The sequence below is a fragment of the Pollachius pollachius genome, assembly GCF_949987615.1.
Source record: "Pollachius pollachius genome assembly, chromosome: 18".
NCBI classification, from domain to species: Eukaryota; Metazoa; Chordata; class Actinopteri; order Gadiformes; family Gadidae; genus Pollachius; species Pollachius pollachius.
Genome location: NC_136951.1, coordinates 14,316,080 through 14,341,371, shown reverse-complemented (window position 1 = coordinate 14,341,371; position 25,292 = coordinate 14,316,080). Strand labels below are relative to the sequence as shown.

Genomic DNA, 25,292 nt, shown 5'->3' with positions numbered 1-25,292 from the left:
AGATAGCTATGATGCAAAGCTAGCTGAGCTCTTTGTGTGTGGAGAAAGAGAAAGGGATTGTACTGGCTGGTCTCAAAGTGTTTTTCCATTATCATAAATACGTTACTTAGGATGGGGTTTAGTTGTTATTTTAGAAAGAATGTTTTTCTTGCTCTATACTTTAAGTTAGTATGGTTTGTATATTATTTAAAAAAAAAGACATGATAAATGTTTGATGATATATGTTAAAATTAACATGACCAGCTAATTCTTTCAAGAAAGTCATGCATTACACAAACAACCTGTTGTATCTACACTAACTGTTAGTTAAATGAACAATAGCCACCAAACTACACATGTATAGCTGTACGGCAAGGTACTGTAGTACAGACATAATGCTTCACCAGACAATCGATTGTACGGCTGAATTCCCCTCACACCGTTGAGCACAACGACACAGACCAACGCACAACGACGCACACGTCAGCTCGAATAGCGGTTCGTCAACCCTATCTTATGAGAACGATGTCCGCAGGCCATGGAAGTCTGCCTGAAACTAACACCGGCGATTGACAAGAGAACAATCCCTGCTAACATAAGATTACCTATGAAGATGATATTCAATCGCGGTTATGAAATCACGCCTGTCTGTTTCTCCAGATCGGTGTTGGTAAAATGTCAAGAAAACACCACCGTGGGAAAGAGTCCACACACTTCTCCGGACCAATTCAACCCTGAACGAATGCCGGCTTAATCCATCATCTTGTTCAAATACACTTCTGTTTTTTAGAACTACTACAGTTATGAGTTGTTATTAAAGCAGCATTGTTGGCCCATTGCCCATTAGAACATTGAGGCTAGAAAAACACACATGACCATTAATCTTCTAGGGGCGGCATTTGTCTCAGGAGGTGGAGCAGGTTGGCTGGTAACTGGAAGGTTGCTGGTTCGATCCCCGGCTCCTCCTAGCTGAGTGTCGAGGTGTCCCTGAGCAAGATGCCTCACCCTGACTGCTCCCAACGAGCTGGCTATCGCCTTGCGTGGCTGACTCCGCCGTCGGTGTGTGTATATGTGCAAGAGTGAGTGAATGTGAGGCGATACTGTAAAGCGCTTTGAGTTGCCACTGGTTAGAAAAGCGCTGTATAAATGCAGTCCGTTTTCCTTTCTAGCTGGCGGTTGGGGTTGAACTATTGACCAGGGTTGCAAAGGTCAGACCTGGAACTACCTCGACTACAACAGACACACAGCTATCTTACTTTAAAGACAGTGCTAACGTTATCCACAATAAGATGAAGGACCTAGCAGCAGGGCTATCTTCTTCAGTCAAACCAGAGACCTAAGCTCTAGATCTTGATGAATTGCTCTCGGTTGCTCATCTGCAAAGCCTCAACGAAAACCACGGTTAAAGTCTTTGAAGGAGCATGATGCAGCATTTTCTGCCAGCAATAAATAACCTCAAATGTAGGTAGAATGGTAGGTTATCACGATTAAACAGGACCAAAACCAATAAATATTAATAAATATGCCCAGTGCACATTTTTCTCGTTACCCTTTAGTGAAGTAAATCCAAACGTAATGTTAGCCGGAAAACTAAATAGGCTTAAGTTTGATTCAAAGGTTAGCCTGCTTGTGTATGGGTAAACTGAGATGCGTATGAGGATTCAAACTCTGTGACCTCACTGTGTTTATGGCTGCGCTAGCTAATGTTACACAGCGCTGCCTCAGTACAACAGGTGCTGAAGCTGAGTAGCATACTTATGGTAATGCAGGGAACTTTTCAAAGCGTAGACAATGATCAGCTTATGGTGGAAGCAAAGACAGCCACAGGCAAAGGTAATACGGGTTTAGATCAATTTTGAACAGTCTTAAATGTAAGACGACAGGAGCTAACAGTGAGCCAACAGCTGTGTGTAGCTGCGTAATCCATTCGTATGAGCTTTAATGCCTTCATGTACACAAAGTGGTTGGAAGTAGAAAGGCATTTTGGAACAAGTAGCATAGGACTGCACTTGGGAATCAAACCTGCGTCGCCACAAGGCTGCGAGCTACAAGGTGTATTGCCCTGGTTAGCGCAGTAGCGGGTTGTGCCGCAAAACTGCCCGAGAGACTTTTGGCAAAGGTTTTGTTGCTAACTCATTACTTACATGAGGTTCACAATAAACAACTAGCTGTTGGTAGTTGTAATGCCTTGTTTTATTTGTGAGTCAGGTTTTATTTTCTAAGGATATACCCAAACGTCAAGTTTGTCGTTTTATCTTCACTAAAGTGAAAGCACCTTGAAGTAAGATTACAGTAATTGTAATGCGTAGGTTTCAGTATTTCAGATCATAAAGTCAATAGACTTATCAGCACTAATTCATTCTTCAAAGAAGGCTTTTTGATTTTATTAATATTGGACACCGTCCAAAATGCCCGCCCTGCCAACTAAAGTATACAACAACACTGATTCAGCACAGCTACAAAAACGAACACACAACGCATGCCAGCCCCACTACAGTACACTGCAACACTGATTTAGCCCAGCATATGCCACACAACCCACACAAAATGGCGAACAGCACATGGAGCTGAACCATTCTGGAACAATCTGTTTACAACAGGAGTGGTTTTATCTCCGATTCCGTTCCGGGTCTGTTTAGGTACTGATTGCTTTCTGATTGGTTCTAAGTGCTTCCGAGTGCATTCTAATTGGCTCTTACCTTGTTGTAGTAATGGAGCTGGACAGAATGCCATTGGCCATCGCTGACTCCACCGTGAAGGAAGGGAGACACTGTGGTCTTCGTCTCTCCTGTAGGAAGAGAGGGATGGAGAGAGAGATGGAGGTAGGGAGAGAGAGAGAGAGAGAGAGAGATGGAGATGGAGGGAGGGATTGAGGGAGAGAGAGAGAGGGAGGGTGAGACGGAGGAGGGAAAGGGTTAACAATTGACTCAAGTTCAAAATGCTGATGGATATGTTTCCGCATTAGGATACAGCAACACGTTATATCAAAACATGATTCAAATAAAGCCTTTAATGACTTGCCCTAGGTGAAAAAGTGAGACAAAGCCAGTGAAAGAGAGAGAGAGAGAGAGAGAGAGAGCAAGAGAGTGAGAGAGAGAGAGAGAGAGAGATGGGATCACACACACACACAAGCACACACCACAGCATACTCATACATCATTGTGTAAACCAGTTTAAACGCTCTCTCTCACTTAGAGACTTAGAGAGAGACACACAAACACACACACACACACACACATACACACATACACACACAACACAATGCACACCGAACACACACACACACACACACACACACACACACACACACGCGCCCCCGACCGCAGCACCCGTCCCTGGGCTGGGTGTGTAAGCCGAGGCGAGGTTGTGACAGTATGAAGCATGGCTCAAATGTTTGCAGAAGCACGAGGGATTTACGGTGTTAGCTCAGGGCAGGACCAGCCCTGCCGCGGCCCTCATACCTGCAGCGGCCCACAGATTGCACAGCGAGGCCCGTGTCAGACTCCTGAGTCTTAACGGCCCTTCGAAGTCGCCTCGGGACGCCCGACCCTCGGTTGTGTGATGGACGAGTTCAGGCGCATTTTTGCACATCGTGTGCTTGTGTGTGACGGATCCTCTGGACGTTATGAAGAGCGACAGCCACGGTGATAGTGAGGAACATTTGCTGAGGATGTCAGGTGCAGAAACGTGAAGCTCTGGTGTAGAGCTTCGTGTTTCTGCATCTGAAATCAGCCAGGTATTAGGTTGTTAGGTATAACCTAATAATTAGTTGCAACCTAATAACCGGAAGCACCTTCCAGTTGACCCAGCTACGTATTAATGATCGCTAGGCTTCAGGTGGAGGAAGGAACCTGACAGGTGGATGACCTTATAATGTAAACAACAACACAGCAAGGGAACAAGCCACTATTCATTGATACAAGAAAAGACCCAACCTGTTTTCACACGTGCATACACATACACACACACACACACCTCTATACACATACACACGCACACACACATACACACCCCTATACACACGCCTGTATACACACACCTGTACATACACCTGTACACACACACACACACACACACACACACACACACACACACACACACACACACACACACACAGGTACTGTGACAGAATAATGTTGTGACAATGTATGGTAGCGGTCAGGGTGTTTGACATCCGGCCAAACGGTTCTGGGTTTATTCCATATCCGTCCCCATCCCTGAGCAGGATAACCGGGCCCCGCCCACAGTGACCATATATGGGTCTCACCTCCAGAGAAGGTGAGCTGGATCTGCTCGTTGACGATCTCCACGGCGATGAAGTCGTGCTTCTCGTTGAACCTTCCGTTGTAGAGCAGCAGAGCGTTCCTCTCTCTGGTCGCAAACCTGCAGACAAACACTCACAGTTAGCTAGCTTACCGACTCAGCTAACAGTCCAATAGAAACATAGTAAGTTAGCTGACACAACGTTAGCTAGCTTACTCACAGTTAACTAACTCAGCTAACAGCCTAATAGAAACATAGCTTAGTTAGCCATCTGACATGCAGCTAACATATGCAGTTAATTAACTCAGCTAACTAATGCAAACAAAACATTCTCATGTTTACAACTTTAACATCACTTCAGGCTACAACATTTTTTAGTGTAGATTGTATTCGGTAAATGATAAGCTAGCTAGCCAACAATTGCAATGGCCAATTCCGATTGACTAAAATATGTGACGGGTGACGTCACTTGCTGTGTTCCTATTTCAGCCAATCAGAGACAGCTAATGTAACACCCCATGTTTCACTAGAGCTGGTGAAACATTATGGAATGGTTTAATTTAGTGTTGACAATCACGTACATAGTATCTTTCTATCTTGGGAAACTAAGAATATGCCCAAAGACAACGGATGTAGAGAAGTTTAACGTGATAAATGTATGCAAAGAATAAACATATGCGTGGATGTGTGTCTTTGATATATGTGTGTTGTTAATACGTGTGAGAGTTATGTGTGATGTTCAGAGTTAGTGGGCCGACACTCCCAGAGCTGTAGCTCATGAAACACGCAGAGAACAGAGGAATGTGAGGGTGGTAGAGAAAGGTGAAAGGGAAGAAAAAGGGAAAAACGATGAACTGTTAAAGAACAAAACATGACCAACATTTAGGATATAAACTTTTTTTTCCCATTATATATTTTGTGAAAATATTCCCCAACTTCTGTCCAATTCAAACACGGCAAATACAGAGCTTTTAAATATTTGTGTTTGTGTGTGTGTGTGTGTGTGTGTGTGTGTGTTTTTGTGTGTGTGTGTGTGTGTTTGTGTGTGTGTGTGTGTCTCTGAGTGTCTCTGTGTGCGTGTGTGTGTCTCTGCGTGTGTTTGTCGGTGTGTGTGTTTGTCGGTGTCTGTACGTCTGTGTGTGCGTGTGTGTCGGTGTGTGTGTATGTGTGTATGTGGTGTGTGAGAGAGAGTCAACTGAGGATTAAAGGGCTCTCGGGGTCTTGAGGAAGTTTCTAACAGGAAGTCGTCAGGAAACAAGCGTAAGACCGGCGGCCAGCCAGGAAGTCCATCTACTGCCCCAAGTGTGTGTCTGTGTGTGTGTGTGTGTGTGTCTGTGTGTGTGTATGTGTGTGTGTTTGTGCGTGTGTTTGCATGGTATGTCTGTTTGTGTGTGCGTATATATGGCGTTTTATGTGTGTGTGAGTATGTTTGTGTGAGAAGGTGTGTTTGTGGATATGTGCGTGTGTTGTCGGAGCGTAGGGTAAACATCCAGTGAATAGGGGTCTGTGTGTGTTCAGAGTCGAGGTGTGTGATTGCGGGATGGGGGTGGGGGGGGTGCGGGAGGGGGGAGATTAGGTGAGGTCACAGGAGTCACTCTGCAGATTCCATTCCGAGCGGCAGGACAGGAAGTAAGGAGAGCAGGACAGGAAGTGATAAGCGCTCTTCATCACAAGGCACTTCCTGTTTTCAGTGAGAAGAAGAACTCACACTCAATCCGTGGAACGACGCTAATGAGAGATGAACGTTGTGTGTGTGTGTGTGTGTGTGTGTGTGTGTTTGTGTTTGTGTGTGTCGGTGTGTCTGTGTGTGTGTGTGTGTGTACGTTTTCACCTGTGTTTGCGAGTTTGTGTGTCGGTCATCATGCATGTGTAACCAAACGTATGTGTCGTCGTGTGCGTCTGTACGTGGGTGTGTGTGTCTTTCCGTGTGCGTGTGCGTACATGTGTTTAGGAGCCAGGCAGGAAGCGGGTAAGACAATGGGAACGTGCGCACGCCCGGACTCGCCCGGCGAGCAGCGCCCGGGCTCCCGGCCTCTCGCTGTTTGTTCCCCTCGCTCCTCGCTAACGTCAGCTCCCGGGACGCAGCGGAGCACCGATCGCAGCCGTCGCCGCACGCGCTCAACGGGGCGTCTGTGTGAGTGAGTGTGTGTGTGTGAGTGTGTGTAAGAGTGTGTGTGTAAGTGTGTGAATGAGTGTGTGCTTGAGTGTCTGCCTGAGTGTGTGCGTGAGTGTGTGTGTGCCTGTCTGTGTGTGTTTGTCATTGTGTGTGTGTGTGTGTGTGCGTGCAGGTTAAACGCCAGTGCGACCGCGGGAATCAGAACAGTCGCTACGCATAAGCTACCTCCCTCAGTCGTTGTAAATCTCCTTGAAACAGAGTTCATTAGTGTATACCTTCTAAATCAGATAATCCACAGACAAATGTCTCAAACTAGAGTCAGGAATCAAGCCTGCGGTCCCTTCAGTGAGTGTTCTCTACGATGTCAGCGCCACCGACCCTCTACCGTTATTTCCGTTATCATTTTATTGTTACTATTTTGAGTCTGACAGATCACTCCCTCTTCTGCCCTGGCCTCTCTGTAAGGAGGAACACCTCGGAGTGGACCTTCTCAAGGGTTCTCCCTCTCGGCTGAGTTCTGGAAGGTTCCCCTGACCTCTCCGGGTTCAGTCTAGCGGTCGTAAAGCGGGGCTCTGTGAAGCTCTCTGTAATTATGACACAGGGCTTCCCGGCTTGAGCCTGGCCAGACGAGACATGACCTGACGCAACAGCAATGTGCGGACGAATACAAACAAACGGTGTGTGTAATGATCATTTTTCCTAGTCCAGGACTTCTCTGGTCATGTCTTATTAAGTTAACTACACTAAGAGGTGCTCTGTGGTGGAAACACAGTGTTGCCAATCGCAAATTCCGAGTTCCCAATAAAAGCGCAGGTTTTCACAATCTCCTGCTGAAAACCTTTGAGACGCCCAACAGATGAGAGACTGATAAAAAAAAGAAAAGAGAATAGAAACTATGAAGGAGAAAAAATGAAAAGCTAAAGCTGAAACATTAACGATTATGAAAATGATACATTGTTTCTTGGTCTTTCTTCTGACAAATGTACTTATTGTAAGTCGCTTTGGATAAAAGCGTCTGCTAAATGCCCTAAAATGTAAACGTAAAGAAAACAAGAATCCCTTCCGTCAAACTCAGCCATATCAGTGTCCATATCAGCCGGTGTCGCGGTGAAATGCGCCCCCTTCCCGCCTCACCTGAAGGAGACGGTGAAGTGGAACCTTTGGCGGAGGCCCCTGAAGGTGATGAAGGACTGGCCGGGGAAGCTGCGCGTGGTCATCTCGCAGTAGGGCTTCTCGTACTCCCCCGACGGGCAGTGGCACATGACCCCGCCCATCAGTCGGTTGGCGCACTCCCCGCCGTTCTTACACAGGCCCGGCACGCAGCGGCCCGAGTTCACGTTCACCTCGCAGTGGTCACCTGACGGGAAAGAGCGGGAAAACACAACAGGAAGTGATGAGGTATAACGTTGACAGTTGGCGAGGAAAGAGTGTGAAAAAACAAACAGGAAGTGATGAAAACGACTGTTTGGTTAAAAAAAACCTGCTTATTTTTAATTTAACGGAACAATTATATTCCTGCAATTGGAGGAAAAACGTGTTGTCAAAACCAACAGTATAAACACAAACTGTTTTTATAATTATGATTAATTGCTGTGCTGTAATGAGGAATCATTTGTGAACTTGAGCAGTTTAAGACAAATCAATTCAATTCAATAAAAAGTAATTAAATTCCATTGTATTTTATTTGTATAAGCCTTCATTACAGCTACAGTCTCACAGGGCTAAACAGGCCTATTATATTTATGAGCGGGAAATCCCAACAGTGATGAAAACGACTGCTAAGACAACAAATCATCTTGATGATATCCACAGTCGAAGTGTAACCATATGTGAAGCCTTAGCAACATTTCATCTAACTGTTTTACAACCGTTGTTAGCAGCAGAGAGCATAGCATGTGTGATTAACAGCATCTTTGACATACTGCCTGTCATCGGTTTGCTATCTCATGGTTTAAACATACTCCTCTCTTCTGCGGAATGGTAAATGCTTCCAAATGATTTTTATGAGAACAACACAGACTTTTTATTAGTTATTTCTTTAAACCACTGATTGAGCTGAAATATAAATGGCGATGGAGAACGCAGACACAGCTGATCATGAATCTCAGCTCAAAGCCCCAGGGAAAGGTTAAGAACAGAATCCTTTGGACTGGGTCTGTTGTGGGTTAGCGGGGAACCAACCATATTTGGACAAAACCATTATGGATAGAGCAGAGAGGCGGGGAAAAAGAGAGTTAGAGAGAAAGAAAGAGAGAGTGGGAGAAAGTAAGAAAGTAATACAGAAAAGAAACAAGCAAAGAGCAGAAAGAACGATACAAAGGAGGAAATCAAAAGATAAATACATGAACACGGGAAAGATATAAACACACCAAAGGAAAACACAAAGGGGGAGAAAGAAAAAGAGAAATAATGTGGAACGGGTCGGAACGAAAAGGAAGGCTAAGTCCAATTAGCTCCTGCTTAGCCTGCCAACTGCTGCGTTGGAACTGCCCTCATCAAACGCTCTTTGTCTGTCTGTGTGAAACTAAACCATCCCTAACCTCACATCTGAGATTAAATGAAACTTTGTGAACTCTGTGAACCTAAACGATATGAAGATTATCAAATAGTTACACGAATAACGACTCATATCAACAGAGGTCTATACTCACAAGGGGCTGATTATGACCTGCCAAACATCGCCATAACTATCACTCCGATTATCATTTGTAACTTAGCCGGTCAAATCACGCCACAGCATTCCCCTCCTGATTCATTATGGGATGCCTGGGATCAGATCAACCAGATCACAGATTCCTGGCCTCTGTGTGAATTCCTTTCCCGCTCCCGGACCCCAAGCAGAGCCTCCATCTTGGCTCGGGTCTCGGGTCGGACGGGCGGCACAACATGTCAACCGACCCATCGAGACAAGATCTGTGTGGGACCAGGTAATGGCCCCTCTCTCTTCGCTCTAATCCCTCTTTCCGAACGGGAATTACCGCTGGGATCCGCTTTCCCCCCCCCCCCGCGGAGGAAACCGAAGCTGTGGCCGGAGCTGTCAGCGGAGCCGTAATGGCCGCCGCCGAGGAGGCCTGTGGCCACCGGCGCTGAACTATGACCTCCAAAGGGGGGGGGGGGGTGGACGCAGGAAGTAGAGCCATGAAGGGGATGGGGAGATGGGAGGAAAGGAGAGAGAAGAAGAAAGAGACTGGGAAAAAGGTAGAGAGAAGGAGAAAGAGGAGAGAGGAGGGCAGCGACAAGGGGGAGACGAGGGGAGAGCGAGTGAGCAGTTATAATACGGTAATTACATCAGATAAGACGGGACAGACAGAGGAAAGGCAGAGCAGGGTAAGAGGGGGCGAGCACACGTCAAGTTATGTGTGTGGGAGAGTCTGTGTGCGTGTGTGTGTGTGTGTGAGTCTGCCTGTGTGTGTGTGAGTCTGCCTGTGTGTGTGTGGTGTGTGAGAGTGAGAGTGAGAGAGAGTGTGAGAGAGAGAGAGAGAGAGACAGAGAGAGAGAGGCAGAGAGAGAGCGAGAGAGAAAGAGAGAGAGAGAAAGACAGAGAGGGACAGAGAGAGAGAGAGAAAGAGGGAGAGAGAAAAAGAGAGAGAGAGAGAGAGAGAGAGAGAGAGAGAGAGAGAGAGAGAGTGTGTTTCTGTTTTTGTGTTTCCGTTCTTAGATAAATTTGGGTCTCTTTACATTTAGTAAGCATGATTTTGTGATTGCATGCGTGCCCCAACTCACTCATAGTGAGTTGGGGCACGCATGATGCTGGGACTGTGTGTATGTGGTTGTGTGTGTGTGTGTGTGTGTGTGTGTGTGTGTGTGTGTGTGTGTGTGTGTGTGTGTGTGTGTGTGTGTGTGTGTGTGTGTGTATGTGTGTGTGTGTGTATGTGTGTGTGTGTTTGTGTCCTTGTGTGTGTGTGTGTGTGTGTGTGTGTGTGTGTGTGTGTGTGTGTGTGTGTGTGTGTGTGTGTGTGCGTGTGTGTGTGTGTGTGTGTGTGTGTGCGTGTGTTTGTGTGTGTGGGGGGGCCCCGGGGCCCTCAGTATTTAGGGGCCCGTCAACGAGCAGACAGCAGGTATCAGGTGAGCGGGCTTGAGGCAGATTCCTGACGGGGAATATTTCCCTGAATGGGAATGTTGAAAGCTTCCAATTCTTCCTATGGATCATGTACCTTGGATTCAAAGAGTCTGGGGTCTCTGGTCATGTGGTTTCGGTCACACATCACTTTGAATTATTTCAGTTAAGATAAGCTAAGGGAAGCTCAGCTAAATTAAGTCTGTTTTGACTTCCTCCAATTAAGCTAAGGGAAGCTCAGCTAAATTAAGTTTTGTTTGAATTAGTCCAGTCAAGCTAAGGGCAGCTCCGCTGAGTTAACTCTGGTTTGGTTTAGTTCAGTTAAACTAAGGTAAACTCAGCTCAGCTCAATTAACTCTGGTTTGGTTTAGTTCAGTTAAGTTGGGTCTAAGATTGTTTTAAACCTGCCTATATAGAAAAAAACATGAACTCATCATTAGAACTCTTAGAGAGGGATTATCTAACTTTAAAAAGCCTGTCAACTCAAAACTTCTTTATTTTTTGACTTTTCTTTTTGATGTCTTTTACAATCGTCCACAGAGTAAACTATGCCATTTCATCACTGTTACTAAAATAAGACTTTAGTATTAGAGAAAACAAAAGTAAAATCCAATTTTTTTTCCAGTCTCCTCCATCAATTATCCACTCAGGAACGCAGGTACCGGTCTTTCCGTGATGCCAAGTGCCTTTTAGCAAATGTTCGACATCACGACCAAGGGACAGCGAGGCGATGTGTGTGTTGATGTGTGGAGCTCCGTCTGAGCAGTGGTTAATTTTGATGTCCGCATCCAAGAGAGAGGTTAAGCCTCTCGGACACTTATACTTTAACACAACGGTTTGTGGCACATTTCATGTACATTGCTCAATATAACGTTCCAAAAAAAGTTGGGCGCAGGGCACGTAAACTATTGGGATAATACGCCCCCTCCTTCCTAGAATGCTCAGCCCAAAAGTACATTCTTTGAAATCCCATTGTGCGAATGGAAGCTGAAAAGGGGGTTCACCCACACTTGAATGAATAGCTGTGTTTCGTCTACGTATGAAAGCCATCTCATTGCCGTTGCATGGAGGACAAAGAGGAGAAAGTTGTGTATTGACTGTTTGCTTGATGCTAGTGCTATCATTAGTGGCTGAGAGAGCTAACAGAACCATTGATTTGAAGCCATGCGCCGCTAACAAAACGGGCTAATCCGAGGAGATAAAGTGAGACAATGCTGAAATGCTATTGGGGAGCAGAGCTGAAGGAAGGAGCTGTCCAGATTAGCCTGATGGGCGGCATTCCATATGCCCTCCTAGCCATAAATCTGAATCGGCAAGTGTGTGCTTAACTTCAGTGAGTGTATGAGTGTGATTGAGTGTGTGAGTGCAAGTGTGCTTCAGTGTGTGTGTGTGTGTGTGTGCGTGAGAATGCATGTGTGGGTGTGGGTGCATGCGTGTCTTTGTGTGTGCATGTGTGTGACGAGAGTTTAAGAGAGAGTTTGTGCGTACGTTAAATTCTGACATATACATGTGCTTGAAGGAATGTGTGTGTGTGTGTGTGTATTTGTGTGTGTGTGTGTGTGTGTGTGTGTGTGTGGTTAACATGTGTGAGCATGTGAGAGTGTGTCAGATGTAGGGTGTCACATGGCCTTCCCTTAACACGTACAACTGGGGTCAACTGCAACCTACCGCCAAAGGAGAGCCATCATACAAAACCTGTCTGCACACTTCAGTGAAAGTCATTAAAGGTAATTACCAAGCAAGTTCCCACCAATAGATACCCTATCATATCTGCTGGTAAAACAACCGTTTAAGGATCTTTAAGGGTACGGGTTTCATGTGTCAGACCTTTTCATCTATATTCCATAAAATAACGCACAGACTTCCTTCCTATTACTTTAGGGTGGAAAGGAGAAGGTGGGAGCCTCATCGAATCACCCTGAGAACTAGCGTTCGCATGCTAATCACAGGGCTAAGCTTGTGGCCTTCGGCTAACCCCCAAAAGCACTTCAATTATCCATGGAATTGGTGACTGGCAGTCTGTATCTGTGAGTGTGTCAGGCGGTCTGTGAGTAAGCATAAAATTCTTGGTGGAATTCTAGACTGATCATCAAGAAAAGCAGTGGGAGACACTAGCTGCGGTCAGGTTTTCCCACGCTAACACATGCTAACCAGTCACTGAGTCAAATTATGTGGGAAACTGAGAGACCGCCTCGCAGTAGGTACAACAAGACGTGGTTACGTGGTTAGGTCACGTGGTAATAAGTCTAGTATGTTCCTCCAAATATTAAGATAAGACCGTAATTTACAGAAAGCTGGAGTAAAATCTTCCTCGAGTCTCAAACCCTGTGGGACCAAAACCTACCACGACCACAACCACAAAACCTAAAATCCAAACCACAAAACGTTCACTAAAAACCCCTCCAAGCCCCTCCAGATCCAAACCGCCACCCCCCTTCGAACCCCACCCCGGACTCACCGGTGAAGTCTTCGAGGCACTCGCAGGTGTAGCCCCCCTCGCGGCTGTGGCACCGGGCGTTGTTGCGGCAGGGCGAGGAGTAGCACAGGTCGATCTCCGTCTCGCAGTAGTCCCCGGTGAAGCCGGCGGGGCAGCGGCAGCGCAGGCCGTTGATGGGGTGGATGGGGCGGAAGAGCACCGTGTCCGACGAGATGAAGGGCGGCGAGCTGTCGAACTTCAGCACCGACACGCACTTCATGTAGTTCTCGCACGGCTCCCGCAGGCAGATGTTGTCGTCGAACGGCAGCACCTGGGAGAGGGCGAGAGGGTGAGGGAGGGTGAGAGGGTGAGAGAGGGTGAGAGAGGGGGAGAGAGGGTGTGAGAGGGCGAGAGGGTGAGGGAGGATAAGGTGAGAGGGTGAGTGCGTCTGTATGTGTGTATTTGTGAGTATGCGTGCATGTCGACCAATGCATGCATTTGAGTGTCCTTGTGTGTTGTAGTGTTGTAGTGTGTGCATATGGTTAAACATTACTTCCATGTATAAGGATGATCTTTTATGTGTTTTTATGGGAGTTTGTGAGTGTGTGAGCTTTTGTGAGTGTGTGTGTTTGTGTGTGCATGGATGCAAGTGTGCAAGCTTGTGTGTGTGTTTGTGTGCATGTGGGCGAGCTTGTGTGTGTGTGTGCGTGCATGTCGATGTTTGTGTGTTTGTCTCCATGTTTGTGTGTGCATGTGTGTGTGCGTGCCTGCTTGTGCATGTTTATGTGTTTGAACGGGGATGTTTGTGTGTGTGTGTGCGTGTGCGTGTGTGTGTGTCATCCCCTCACCTGCTGGGAGGAGATGAGCCTCAGCAGCGTGCGGTTCAGGTAGATGTGCTCCTGTAGGTCCTCAGAGGGGAAGTACCGCCCCCCCCCCGGGGCCCCGCCCGGCTGAAGGGCGGAGAAGGTCACGTTGAGGATGGAGCCGTGCACGTCCGTGTCGTTCTGGATGTTGAACACGAACACCGCGTCCCGATTGGTGGAGAGCACGGCAGCCACGCCCTCCAGGAAGAGGGTGAGGAGGCGGGACAGGAAGCGCTCCTGGGACATGTTCTCCAGGCGCACGGTTATGCTGTTGGTCAACATGTCGTCCGTGATGATGGCGACGCGCAGCGTGCACACGGCCACCACCTTGTGGAGCCCGTCTGGGGGACGCGGGGACAGACAGACAGGAGAGAGACGGACAGACAGGAGAGAGACGGACAGAAGAGAGACAGACAGGAGAGAGACGGAGGGACAGGAGAGAGACAGACAGACAGGGGACGGACAGGACAGAGACAGACAGACAGGAGAGAGACAGACAGACAGGAGAGAGACGGATAGACAGGAGAGAGACAGACAGAGAGGAGAGAGGGGCAGGAGAGAGACAGACAGGAGAGAGACAGACAGACAGGGGACGGACAGGGGAGAGACGGACAGACAGACAGGAGAGAGACAGACAGGAGAGAGACAGGCAGTCAGGGGACGTACAGGAGAGAGACGGACGGACAGGAGAGAGACGGACGGACAGTAGAGAGACAGACAGGAGAGAGACAGAACATTGGTTAGCATGAGATGGCGTCGGCATCTATGAAGCTGCATTCACACGAGCACGTTCAGAAAAAACGGGACGTGAGCTATTCTTCTTTTGACAGCATCAACAGAAAAGTTCGACCGGTCTGAAGCTCACCTCCCCTTCCTTCTCTAATCGAACGATCTGTCTATCTCTCTACTCCTCCCTCTTTGTCGGTCTCCATCTGTCTGTCTTTCTGTCTGTCTATTTCCCTAGCCACGCTCTAGAACGGACGGACGGACGGAGAGACGGACATATGGGTAAATCTATAGGAGGTGATGGGTTCTATAGCGTGGCTAGGGTAATAGAGTCTGTATCAGAAGGTGATGGGTTCTATAGGGAGATAGAGACTGTACCTGAAGGCTATGGGTTCTATAGGGAGATAGGTTATGGGTTCTATAGTCTGTACCAGAAGGCTATGGGTTCTATAGGGAGATAGGTTATGGGTTCTATAGTCTGTACCAGAAGGCTATGGGTTCTATAGGGAGATAGGTTATGGGTTCTATAGTCTGTACCAGAAGGCTATAGGTTATATAGGGAGATATAGTCTGTACCAGAAGGTGATGGGTTCTATAGGGAGATAGAGTCTGTACCAGAAGATGATGGGTTCTATAGTCTGTACCAGAAGGCTATGGGTTCTATAGGGAGATAGGTTATGGGTTCTATAGTCTGTACCAGAAGGCTATGGGTTCTGTAGGGAGATAGGTTATGGGTTCTATAGTCTGTATCAGAAGGCTATGGGTTCTATAGGGAGATAGGTTATGGGTTCTATAGTCTGTACCAGAAGGCTAAGGGTTCTATAGGGAGATAGGTTATGGGTTCTATAGTCTGTACCAGAAGGCTATGGGTTCTATAGGGAGATAGGTTATGGGTTCTATAGTCTGTACCAGAAGGCTATGGGTTCTATAGCGGGCTGATATGGGCTGACAGGTGGTGGGCCAGCTGACGTCCCTTGGGGGCATTACTGCAGAAAGCTGTGTAGTAGTGGGGCCCACTACATTGGTACTGGGTTACACACTGTGTGTGTGTGTGTGTGTGTGTGTGTGTGTGTGTGTGTGTGTGTGTGTGTGTGTGTGGTTGTGTGTGTGTTAAAGTGACAAAGACAAGGTCACAGGTGCCGTGTCTGTCGCTCCCACGACAAATGAGGTCATTTGTCTCCAGCCAATTACACACCTCGTGCAATTACAGACATACAGACACACACACACACACACACACACACACACACACACACACACACACACACACACACACACACACACACACACACACACGCACACACACACACTAACTAACCGAACTAGACGTTGGCATTTGGTAACAGCTGAAAGGAGGATTTGAGGTTTTTTTGCGTTCTGTAACAGAAACTCTTTCCTTTAGTATATCCTGGTATTTAGAAGTAGCAGTCAGTAGACTAAACTTGTGAGGATAAGAACTGCACACACAAATACCTTTTAGATAGACTCATAGATAGATGCCACAATATGGTTTATTTCCAGCTTACTTATGCGTCTACAGAGTCTATTTATTAGTATTTTTTAGTACAACTGTGTCCGGGTGATGAATAAACTTGAACTATGACACTCTCAGTCAGTAGACCAGGAAGTTCTCCCTCTGTCTCCCTCTCTCTACACAGTTGTTTGAAGTCAAGAGTTTCAAGTGCTGAACTCAGTTGCCTTTGACACAATCAGTTACCACTTAGCCAAACAAAACAATCACACACACACACACACACACACACACACACACACACACACATACACACACACACACACACACACACACACACACACACACACAAACCAGGTAATCCTGACACCGGGGTTAAGTAGTATGTTGTATGCTTAGTCAGGCTGCCTGTTTGACATTGCCACTCGTCACCCACTCACAGAGGACAAATCAACTGATCTTTAGTAACCACGGTAACCAGCGCCGATCCGCCAAATCACAACCGGCTGCAATTCTCAACGGCTAACCGACGGGTCCGGAGTTAGGAGGTTTACTTTGGAGGGTATTGATTGGATAAAGTTTCAAAAGGCAATACAAAGATTGAAAAAAATATAAAATAGTAAAGATGACCTTAAATAAGGTTGTGTGCATTGTGTGAGGCTAATAGAACAGATTTTACAGTGAAGGTGTACAGTACACTTGAAGGTTTACAGTACACTTGAAGGTGTCACTAATCATGTAATTAGCAGTAAACTAATAATATAATACATCTACCATATGAACATACACGCTTCGACAGAATACATCTGTGTGCGGGAAACGTTAACGTAAATCTTCTCTACTGAATGCCCATCTCTTCCAGACGTATTTATAGAGACAGCTGCCCAACAGGAGATCAATGATCACACACATCCATACCACACACACCCGCAACCACACACACAGGCACACATACACACGCACACACACACACCAAAACACTGACACACACATACACAAACACACACACCTTGATACAGTGGCTCACACCTAGAAAAGCCTACTCTCTAAACTCCCACGGGCACACACAAATATTTGAACACGCAACATGTGCCAACACAATCGGGCCACCGAGGCAGCTGCAAATTGCCAACAGCCGTACCTCGGCACACACACACAACCACACACACCCACACACACACACACCCACACACACACACACACACACACACACACACACACACACACACACACACACACCTGTGGAGTAATCACACGCAACTGTTTACATTCCCCACATGTCATGTCATTTCTTCAGCTCCCGGATCCTCATCCAACATTCAACCTTCATCAGCCCAGACCAAAGCCTCACCCACCTAGTGACCCTGATGATCCTCATCCAACATTCAACCTTCATCAGCCCAGACCAAAGCCCCACCCACCTAGTGACCCTGATGATCCATCATCAACATTCATCTACGTTTACATTGAGGGCATTCAGCAGATGCTTTAATCCAAAGCAACTTACAATAAGTACGTTTGTCAGAAGAAGGAGAAACAACAATATATCGCTGTCTGTACAGTAAGGATGTTTATCGAACAAATTGCCAAGCACTAACAATTGCTAGGTTAACCCATTCTCTGTATACAACAAAGATAACCCGGATAAGTAGCTACACGATGCCCAGTACTATTGTTAATGGCAAGGACGTACAACCTAGAATAACATTCAACCTCCATCCACCCAGACCACGGCCCATGACCCCCCAGCTCTGACCGCACGCTCGGTGGCGAACTGAATGGATTTACCGCAGATGAATTACGCCATTCAGTTTCCCATCCCAGCGAGCGCTCAGAGCTAAGATGGAACCAAGATGGCCGTCAGGTCGAATGAGGCCCTTTAAATATCACTTATTCAATATTTAATATGGATAATTTATATCTGGGCGTGGTGCCATTGTTCCCAATCACAGGAAGGAAAACACGAACAAACGCGGCTATCAAAAACAGGATATGCAGTACGCAAGATATTACTAATATATACAGAAATACAAGTGTACTATGTGTTACGCTGTATGAGGTACACGCTATATATACATTTTAAATACTGTACAATAAAATGATGCTCTGTTTGTTTTAGGGTTTTAACAATGGATTGTAAATCCTGATTAAATGTTTGCTTTGCAAAGCAATCAGCAAACCAATGAACCTACTCTAATGTCTTTATAATGGCCTTGAACGTTTTATTACAAGGATTCTAGATAAATCAGATTAATTATTAACCAATCAGATCTGAGACTGATGAATCATTGACCAATCAGAACAGTGAGGACTTCATTGTGGGCCAATGAGAGGGCAGCCTGATGCGGTCAGCCTGAAGGTAGGAGGTGTTAATGAGCTGTTGAGAGGTTGACACAGCGTGACACAAATTGTGTTGTGGTACGACACAAACGGATGTTACCACACACACACACACACACACACACACACACACACACACACACACACACACACACACACACACACACACACCCTCCAGGACCATTTACACTGGGTGTTTAGAGAGGGGGGGGGCAGTCAAACACATCAATGAAATAACAAACAGACAACTGTGACGACGAAACACACACACACACACACACACACACACACACACACACACACACACAGGTGTCAAGCCCACCAGAGATGGAAGAACTTAGGAGGTCTCCCACGCACCTGCACACACACACACACACACACACCTGCAAAAAACACACACACTAACACACACACACACTTGTAGACAGGAGGTAGTAGCAGCTTGCATAGTTAAGGTTAAAGACAATATAGAAATGAACACTTAATTTTTTATTAATGTGTGAATGAATAACTAGACCTTAAGAATCTTAAGAAACCTTTATTACTTGACATAGTTGCAGAGCGGTTATAACGGTGGTGAAGTAAAGTGCTTTTATAGAAAAGGAAGTGGTGAAAAGCAGATTTTATTGGTCTCATGCTTTACTGGGGAAGGAACAACAGCCATTCATGAAAACTAAAACCTTAACAGGTGTTTGCAAATTCCTTACGAACAGACAACTCTCTTTCTCTCCCCCTATCTTTCTCTCTCCCTCTCTCTATGTCTCTCTCTCTCTCTCTCTCTGTCTCTGGAGCTTTCAAATATTTGAATCCAAACAAAGAGTGTAAAGCCAGCAGGTTCCGACCAATCAGTGAGCAGATGTATATCCAGTTGCACCTCCCCCTTGGCCACACCTGAATGCCCCTAGCCTATAGGGAGGAACTGACAAACAAATAGCAAGAACAACTGGAATGGCAATCAATCAAACACACCAACACACACACCCACACACATACATTAACGATTGTGAAGACATTGGCCGATCTTTCTCTTTTTAGCTCTCTTTCAATGAATTACATTTAATTGGCTTCATTAGCAGAACACTGTCTATACAATATGGGGTGCTTATGCATTAGATTCTACTGCATAAGCACCCCATATTGTATAGTTCTAATGATTAGAACATACAGCACATGTCTCTCTCTGTCTCCCTCCTTCTCCCTCTCCCTCTCTCTCTGCCCACCAAGATCACATATCAGACAAACCAGCAGACACACCCCCAGGACCACCCAATGTACCCCCCTAAATACCCCCCCCCCCCCCCCCCCGATACCCCCTACAGCCACCGGGTGAACCCCACATGGTCTGCTGTCACCATGGTGACAAGGGTTGTTGCCGCTGTTGCCATCAGTCCGAGTTACGTTACAAGCAAGGTTGTAAGCAGACCTTTGACAACCGACTTACAGCCATTCATGCACACATTCACACACTGACGGCGGAGGCAGCCATGCAGGATGACAGCCAGCTCGTCGGGAGCGGTGTCCTGCTTGGGGACACCTCGACGCTCAAACGTCCAACCAATCAGCAGACGCCAGGGCAACACTGTTTAACAGCACATTGACATACTGCAACACTCAAACGTTAACACACCGCACACACTGAAACATTAACATACCGCACACACATACAACAAAATGTTAACATACCGCGCACACCCCGACGCATTAACATCCCCTAGACACACACACACACAGAACCTTGGTCTCTCAAACCTTGGTCCTCCTTTTGGATCAACACAATGACACACACCCACACACAAAAAACATGCAAACACAAGCGTGCACACAGACAAAAAACACACACACACACACACACACACACACACACACACACACACACACACACACACACACACACACACAAACACATGGCCAGACCAGACCAGGGTTAGATAATTGACCAGAGGAATGTCTGGGGAGGGAGGGAGGGAGGGGAGGGAGACAGAAAGAGAAAAGCAAGAAAGCAAGACATTGAGCAGCATAGAGAGACAGTGAGGGGTGGGGAGGAGAGTGAGAGAGACAGAGAGAGAGACTATAGCCTACAGTGTGTATACTGTTTCCCATCGTTAGGAAAAGTAATGATTTACCGGAGTGGCTGAGTCATTCAACGTGTGTGTGTGTGTGTGTGTGTGTGTGTGTGTGTGTGTGTGTGTGTGTGTGTGTGTGTGTGTGTGTGTGTGTGTGTGTGTGTATGTGCGTATTAGCCTGTGTGTGTGTGTGTGTGTGTGTGTGCACACGTGCGTGTGTGTTCCTGTGTGCGTGCTTGTCCACTGTCACCACTGTCATTCCATGAACCAGCTTCCGGCCCAGTCTGTCCTGGTATGATTTGACTCCAGGACCTCTAAGGGTCCAACCCACCCCCTCATCAGCTCCCTAACCAACAGAAGCCTGCAGGGTCCCAAACCCGGGCCAAACCCCACAGAAACTACCCGGCTACAGTATCTGTGGCCTATTTAGCGAAGAAAGGGACATCTGTTGAGGCCTCAGACAATACTAAACGACCCGGGAGAGAGAGATGCCGGGGAGAGGGCAACGAGCCAACGCCGCGTCAAACCGGAGTCGGCAGTTTGGCAGTTGGGCGGGCGGTGTTTAGGTTAGCCGCTAGCTAGGCTAGGCTAGGCTAGGCTACAGGCTAATGGGCTCGTTAACGGTGGATACAAGCAAACAAATAGTGTCTTGGTCTTTGTGTGTGAAGCTATCAAAACAAAGATTATATTCGATCAATAATACGCCTTTTATAGTTTTTTATATTTGATTTATTTTGTAGGTCTACATACGTGGTCTTTTATATTTTCCTCTTTTTCAAATTTCTTTATAGTATTTTTAGCTTACTTTCTTACGTATTTCTTATATTTCAGTGTTTCCATTTTACTCGGTTGATTTTTCATAACGTCAATGTTTATTTCCCTTGCCAATAAAGCTCTTTAGTATTGAATCGCATATCGTAAAGACGCCGATCGTGAACGTTTTGTATGCAGGCTTCTGTCCAGGCGCCAGTGATCCATAAAGTTGAGGAGAGTGAAGCCTGGAGTCACACTGAACACCATTAGTCTCTCCCCTGTTTATGCTATCATCACAGCTAGGTGCACTTAGCAGCTACGATAGCGTCTTGGGCGAATGTCTCCTTGATGTGTCGGCACACTTTCGGGATGATGCACTGTACACACATCTAGTAGAGCTGAGGCCTGACTTGAATAAAGATTTGATGAGTTTGAAATACGTCTATTCCCAAATGTCCCGGATTCTTAGAAGCTGCTGTGTGATTCATGAATGGTTCATTTAAGACGTATTTTGTTTATTCTTTTATTTCTGAGACATGCTGAAAGTCCAAAAGCCTTGTTCTTCCACATGGTCCCAGACACACTAACTGATAACACAAACAAACACACCCACACACACGTAGAGAAGTTTACAGAGTTGTCATTCAAGTATTTCATAGTAGAACTGTGTAAACTTGAGTCAGCCAACTAAGAATCTCTCTCTCTCTCTCTCTCTCCTCCATCTCCTCTCTTTCCTCCTCTTTACTCTCTCTCCTCTCTCCTCCCTCTCTTCCCTCCCCTACTCTTCCTGTCTCTCTCCTCTATGTGTTCACGTTATTCTCTCTTCAGGGAGACATATCAACTTACATCCTCCTCTTAAGGGGTCAAAGGTTGTAAGGTTCCAGGGGTCGCACCCTGCTCCACCCTTAAAGATCGTCAAATCCAATAAAATCAATCTCTTAACGGAACTAAGACACTGAAGACGAGAAACTAGAATAATCACGCTTGAGTAGCGAAAAACATTTATCTAAGGAGGGTTACTTTCACAACGGGCTCATGTTAAAAACAACATGGCTCCAACATCATTAGTGTCTAGAGCGTCTGTAAATAAAAACATCTTTGTCTCACTTGAGTCGTAGGACAGGCAAATAATGTTTGTATGGCAGTTAATGTGCGTGCTGTCTTATTTTGATGTCTCTTTCAGGATTTCCCTGTGTGTGTGTGTGGTGTAGGTGGGTGGGGTGGGGGGGCAGAAGTCATCGGACACTTAAACCGGTGACCAAGGCAACCGTAGAAATAACGGCTGGCCACTGACATAAATACTGACCAGAGAGAGAGAGAGAGAGAGAGACACACACACACAGATTGACAAAAGACAGACAGACAGACTGCCACGGTTTAACTTCCTAAACTCACTAATGGTTTCACTTCCTAAACTAGACGGACAAAACACCCATATGTAGAGAGATATGTTCGCTGATTTGAAAACAAACCGATTACCCTATTCAATAGCACATGTTTAACAGAACTCTGCATGTCCGCGATACGATACTGTCATAAATGTGTGGGTTTGTGTTTGTGTGTGTGTGTGTGTGCACATGCATGCGTGTGTGTGTATGTGTGTACGTGTATGCGTGTGTGTTCTAAGAGGTGTCTTTCAGCTGAAGGCAGAAGATCACAGGGAGGTTAAAAGTCAAACGGTTGATTCTCTCGTTGAGCAGAACTCGCCCAGCTGTGACCACTCTCTCCCTCTCCCTCGAACCCACACACACTCTACACTCCATCCATATGTCTCTGTCGTGCACACACACACACGCACGCACGCACGCACACACACACACACACAGCCCCAGTATGAGTTAATTGGTCGACCATGTTTTGCAAGCGTAGATGCTGGCCGATAAACTAACAGGTGCTGCGGCAGGCAGAGCCCGGCTGAGCTCTGAACCCCAGCCACACAGGGGCTCAATGCACGCGTATACATTACATTAACACTGTGCTCTATTCTGCCTCTCTCTCCCTCTCTCTCTCTCTGCAGCCAATATTTGAATCCAAACAAAGAGGGTAAAGCGAGAGATTGTGAGTGGCCTCTCTCTCTCTGGATGTCATTTAATACAAATCTTAATTGACACTTGATTTACTCGCTTCCTTCATATCTCTCTTTCTCTCTCTCTCTCTCTCTCTCTCTCTCTCTCTCTCTCTATCAAATTATTTCCGTGTTCAAGTTAACTGTGGTTTCTTTAGTTTTATCTTCCTCTCTTTTTCTTTCCCTCTTCTCATGCCTTTTTTTTTCTATATTTGAATGTCCTTTTTGTTAATCCCTCTCTCCCCCCTCTCATTTTCTCTCTCACTCTTGCCCCCCTCATCCTCTCTCTCTCTCCGCCCCCCATTCTCTCACTCCCTCTCTTTCCCGCCTCATTCTCTCTCTCCCCCACTCTCTCTCTTAGTCTCCCCCATCACTCACTCTCTCTCTCCTCATTCTCTCTCTCTCTCTCTCTCTCTCCCTCCCCCCTCATTCTCTCCCCCCTCCCTTTACCTGTCTCCCTGCCTCCCCCTCTCTCCATCCCTCTCCCGCCTAGCCTCTCTGAGGAGGTGTCGGGTTTCGGCCATTGTTCCCGTGGTTACTGATAAACAGGGTGCCCGGTTACCAGCCTGCGTCTGATTGGTCCTTTTCAAAAGGAGAGGCAGAAAAAAAAAAGGGGGTGGGTTGCCGTGGGAAACCGGGAGACTTGTGTCACCGGGTGAACGGAGCGAGACACTTCCAACACGGGCGCACCCTCGGGCGTGCACGTGAGGGGGTGCATGTTTGTGTGTGAGTGTGTCTGTGTGCACACTTCTGAAGTTCAAGTCCCTCTTAAGTGGATTGCGTTAGCTGAAACAGGTTTAATCTCGCAGTAACACACATCAACGCTGAAAGATAGACGAGACATTTATTAATATTATAGTGAGAATGTTGATTCCCTTCCATGCCGCAAAAACATACACACACACAGACACACACACGCACACACACACACACAGCTCATGGGCACCCTCCCAGGACCACGCAAAAGCATTAAGACAAGGGTCTCAAGGTTTACACACAGACACACACACACACACGCACACACACACACACACACACACACACACACACACACACACACACACACACACACACACACACACACACCCTCCTCTTGTCCACGCCTTGGCGACATACTTTCCATTGTCATCTATTCTATAGGATTCTATTCTGCTGAAATGCAGTCTAGTCTAATTTATTCTATTATCAGATAAAGAAACACAGTTTGTTGTCGTCTTTCATTCTATTCTAATTAAATAGATTCGAAAGTATTCCAATCAAATCTACTCAGCGGTGCGACAATATGCATATTTATGATATGATTGCCAAGACTGATCTATTTTGGCAGTTGGAAAAGATAAGATAAGTCATTATACAGACATTATATGATTAATACTTGGCAATTCATCAATCACAAATTAATGGCGAATCACATCTAAAGTTGTATCTAGAAACAACTCTGACTGAGAAGGAACCTGGCAACTCCTTAACCAACGGCGACCAATAACAACAGCAACAACTCAGTTTCAGTCTCAGCTGCTTCTTTAACATTACGGACCAGTGGTGCTGCCAACTTTAACCGTTACCAGGACTAGATTTACCTAACGAGGAGAGACGGACAGCATAAGAAGATATAACATAGTCTTATAAACCCAGAGAGTGAGAGAGAGAGAGAGAGAGAGAGAGAGAGAGAGAGAGAGAGAGAGAGAGAGAGAGAGAGAGAGCGAGAGAGAGAGAGCGAGAGAGAAAGAGAGAGAGAGAGAGAGAGAGAGAGAGAGAGAGAGAGAGAGAGAGAGTGTTGCTGTCCTCTGCTATTGTTATGTTTTGCGGCTCACAGCCTGAGTTCACATCGTTCAGGAGCAGAGGTGTGTAACCGTCGACAACAGACCCCGCCCCTCCTCCCCCTCTCAGCATTCGTTCCAAGGTTAAAACCTTGGGAAAGGAAAATACACCAAACACCACCACCGGGACCGCCAAGACCCCTGGAGAGCAGGGGCGGATGGGAGTTGTAGTTCTTAAGTCAGAGTAAAAGACTACAGCCTGGATTGTGGGTGGGGGGGGGGGGTTTCGGGAAAGGCTGTGAACGGATAATTCTACAGGATAGTTCAGGTTGTCACCCTACCTTGTAATTAGCAGAGCGGAAACTGGGCTAGGGGCGGGCCGTAATCTGACCCGTCACTCAGAGAACAGCGTTGTTGGGT

General features: G+C 46.6%; 1 protein-coding gene across 1 annotated transcript in view; it reads right to left on the bottom strand.

Annotated features, from left to right (window-relative positions):
- The window catches only part of celsr1a (cadherin EGF LAG seven-pass G-type receptor 1a), a gene marked incomplete at its 3' end in the record, with an annotated part of 81,136 nt that overhangs the window by 39,328 nt on the left and 16,516 nt on the right, over positions 1–25,292 (bottom strand). The window contains exons 2-6 of the mRNA XM_079755932.1: positions 13,680–14,035; positions 12,874–13,162; positions 7,493–7,715; positions 4,247–4,362; positions 2,679–2,767 (exon numbers count right to left, since the gene is read on the bottom strand). Coding sequence (XP_079612058.1) covers positions 2,679–2,767; positions 4,247–4,362; positions 7,493–7,715; positions 12,874–13,162; positions 13,680–14,035 — 1,073 coding nt within the window. The remainder of the gene's footprint in view (positions 1–2,678; positions 2,768–4,246; positions 4,363–7,492; positions 7,716–12,873; positions 13,163–13,679; positions 14,036–25,292) is intronic.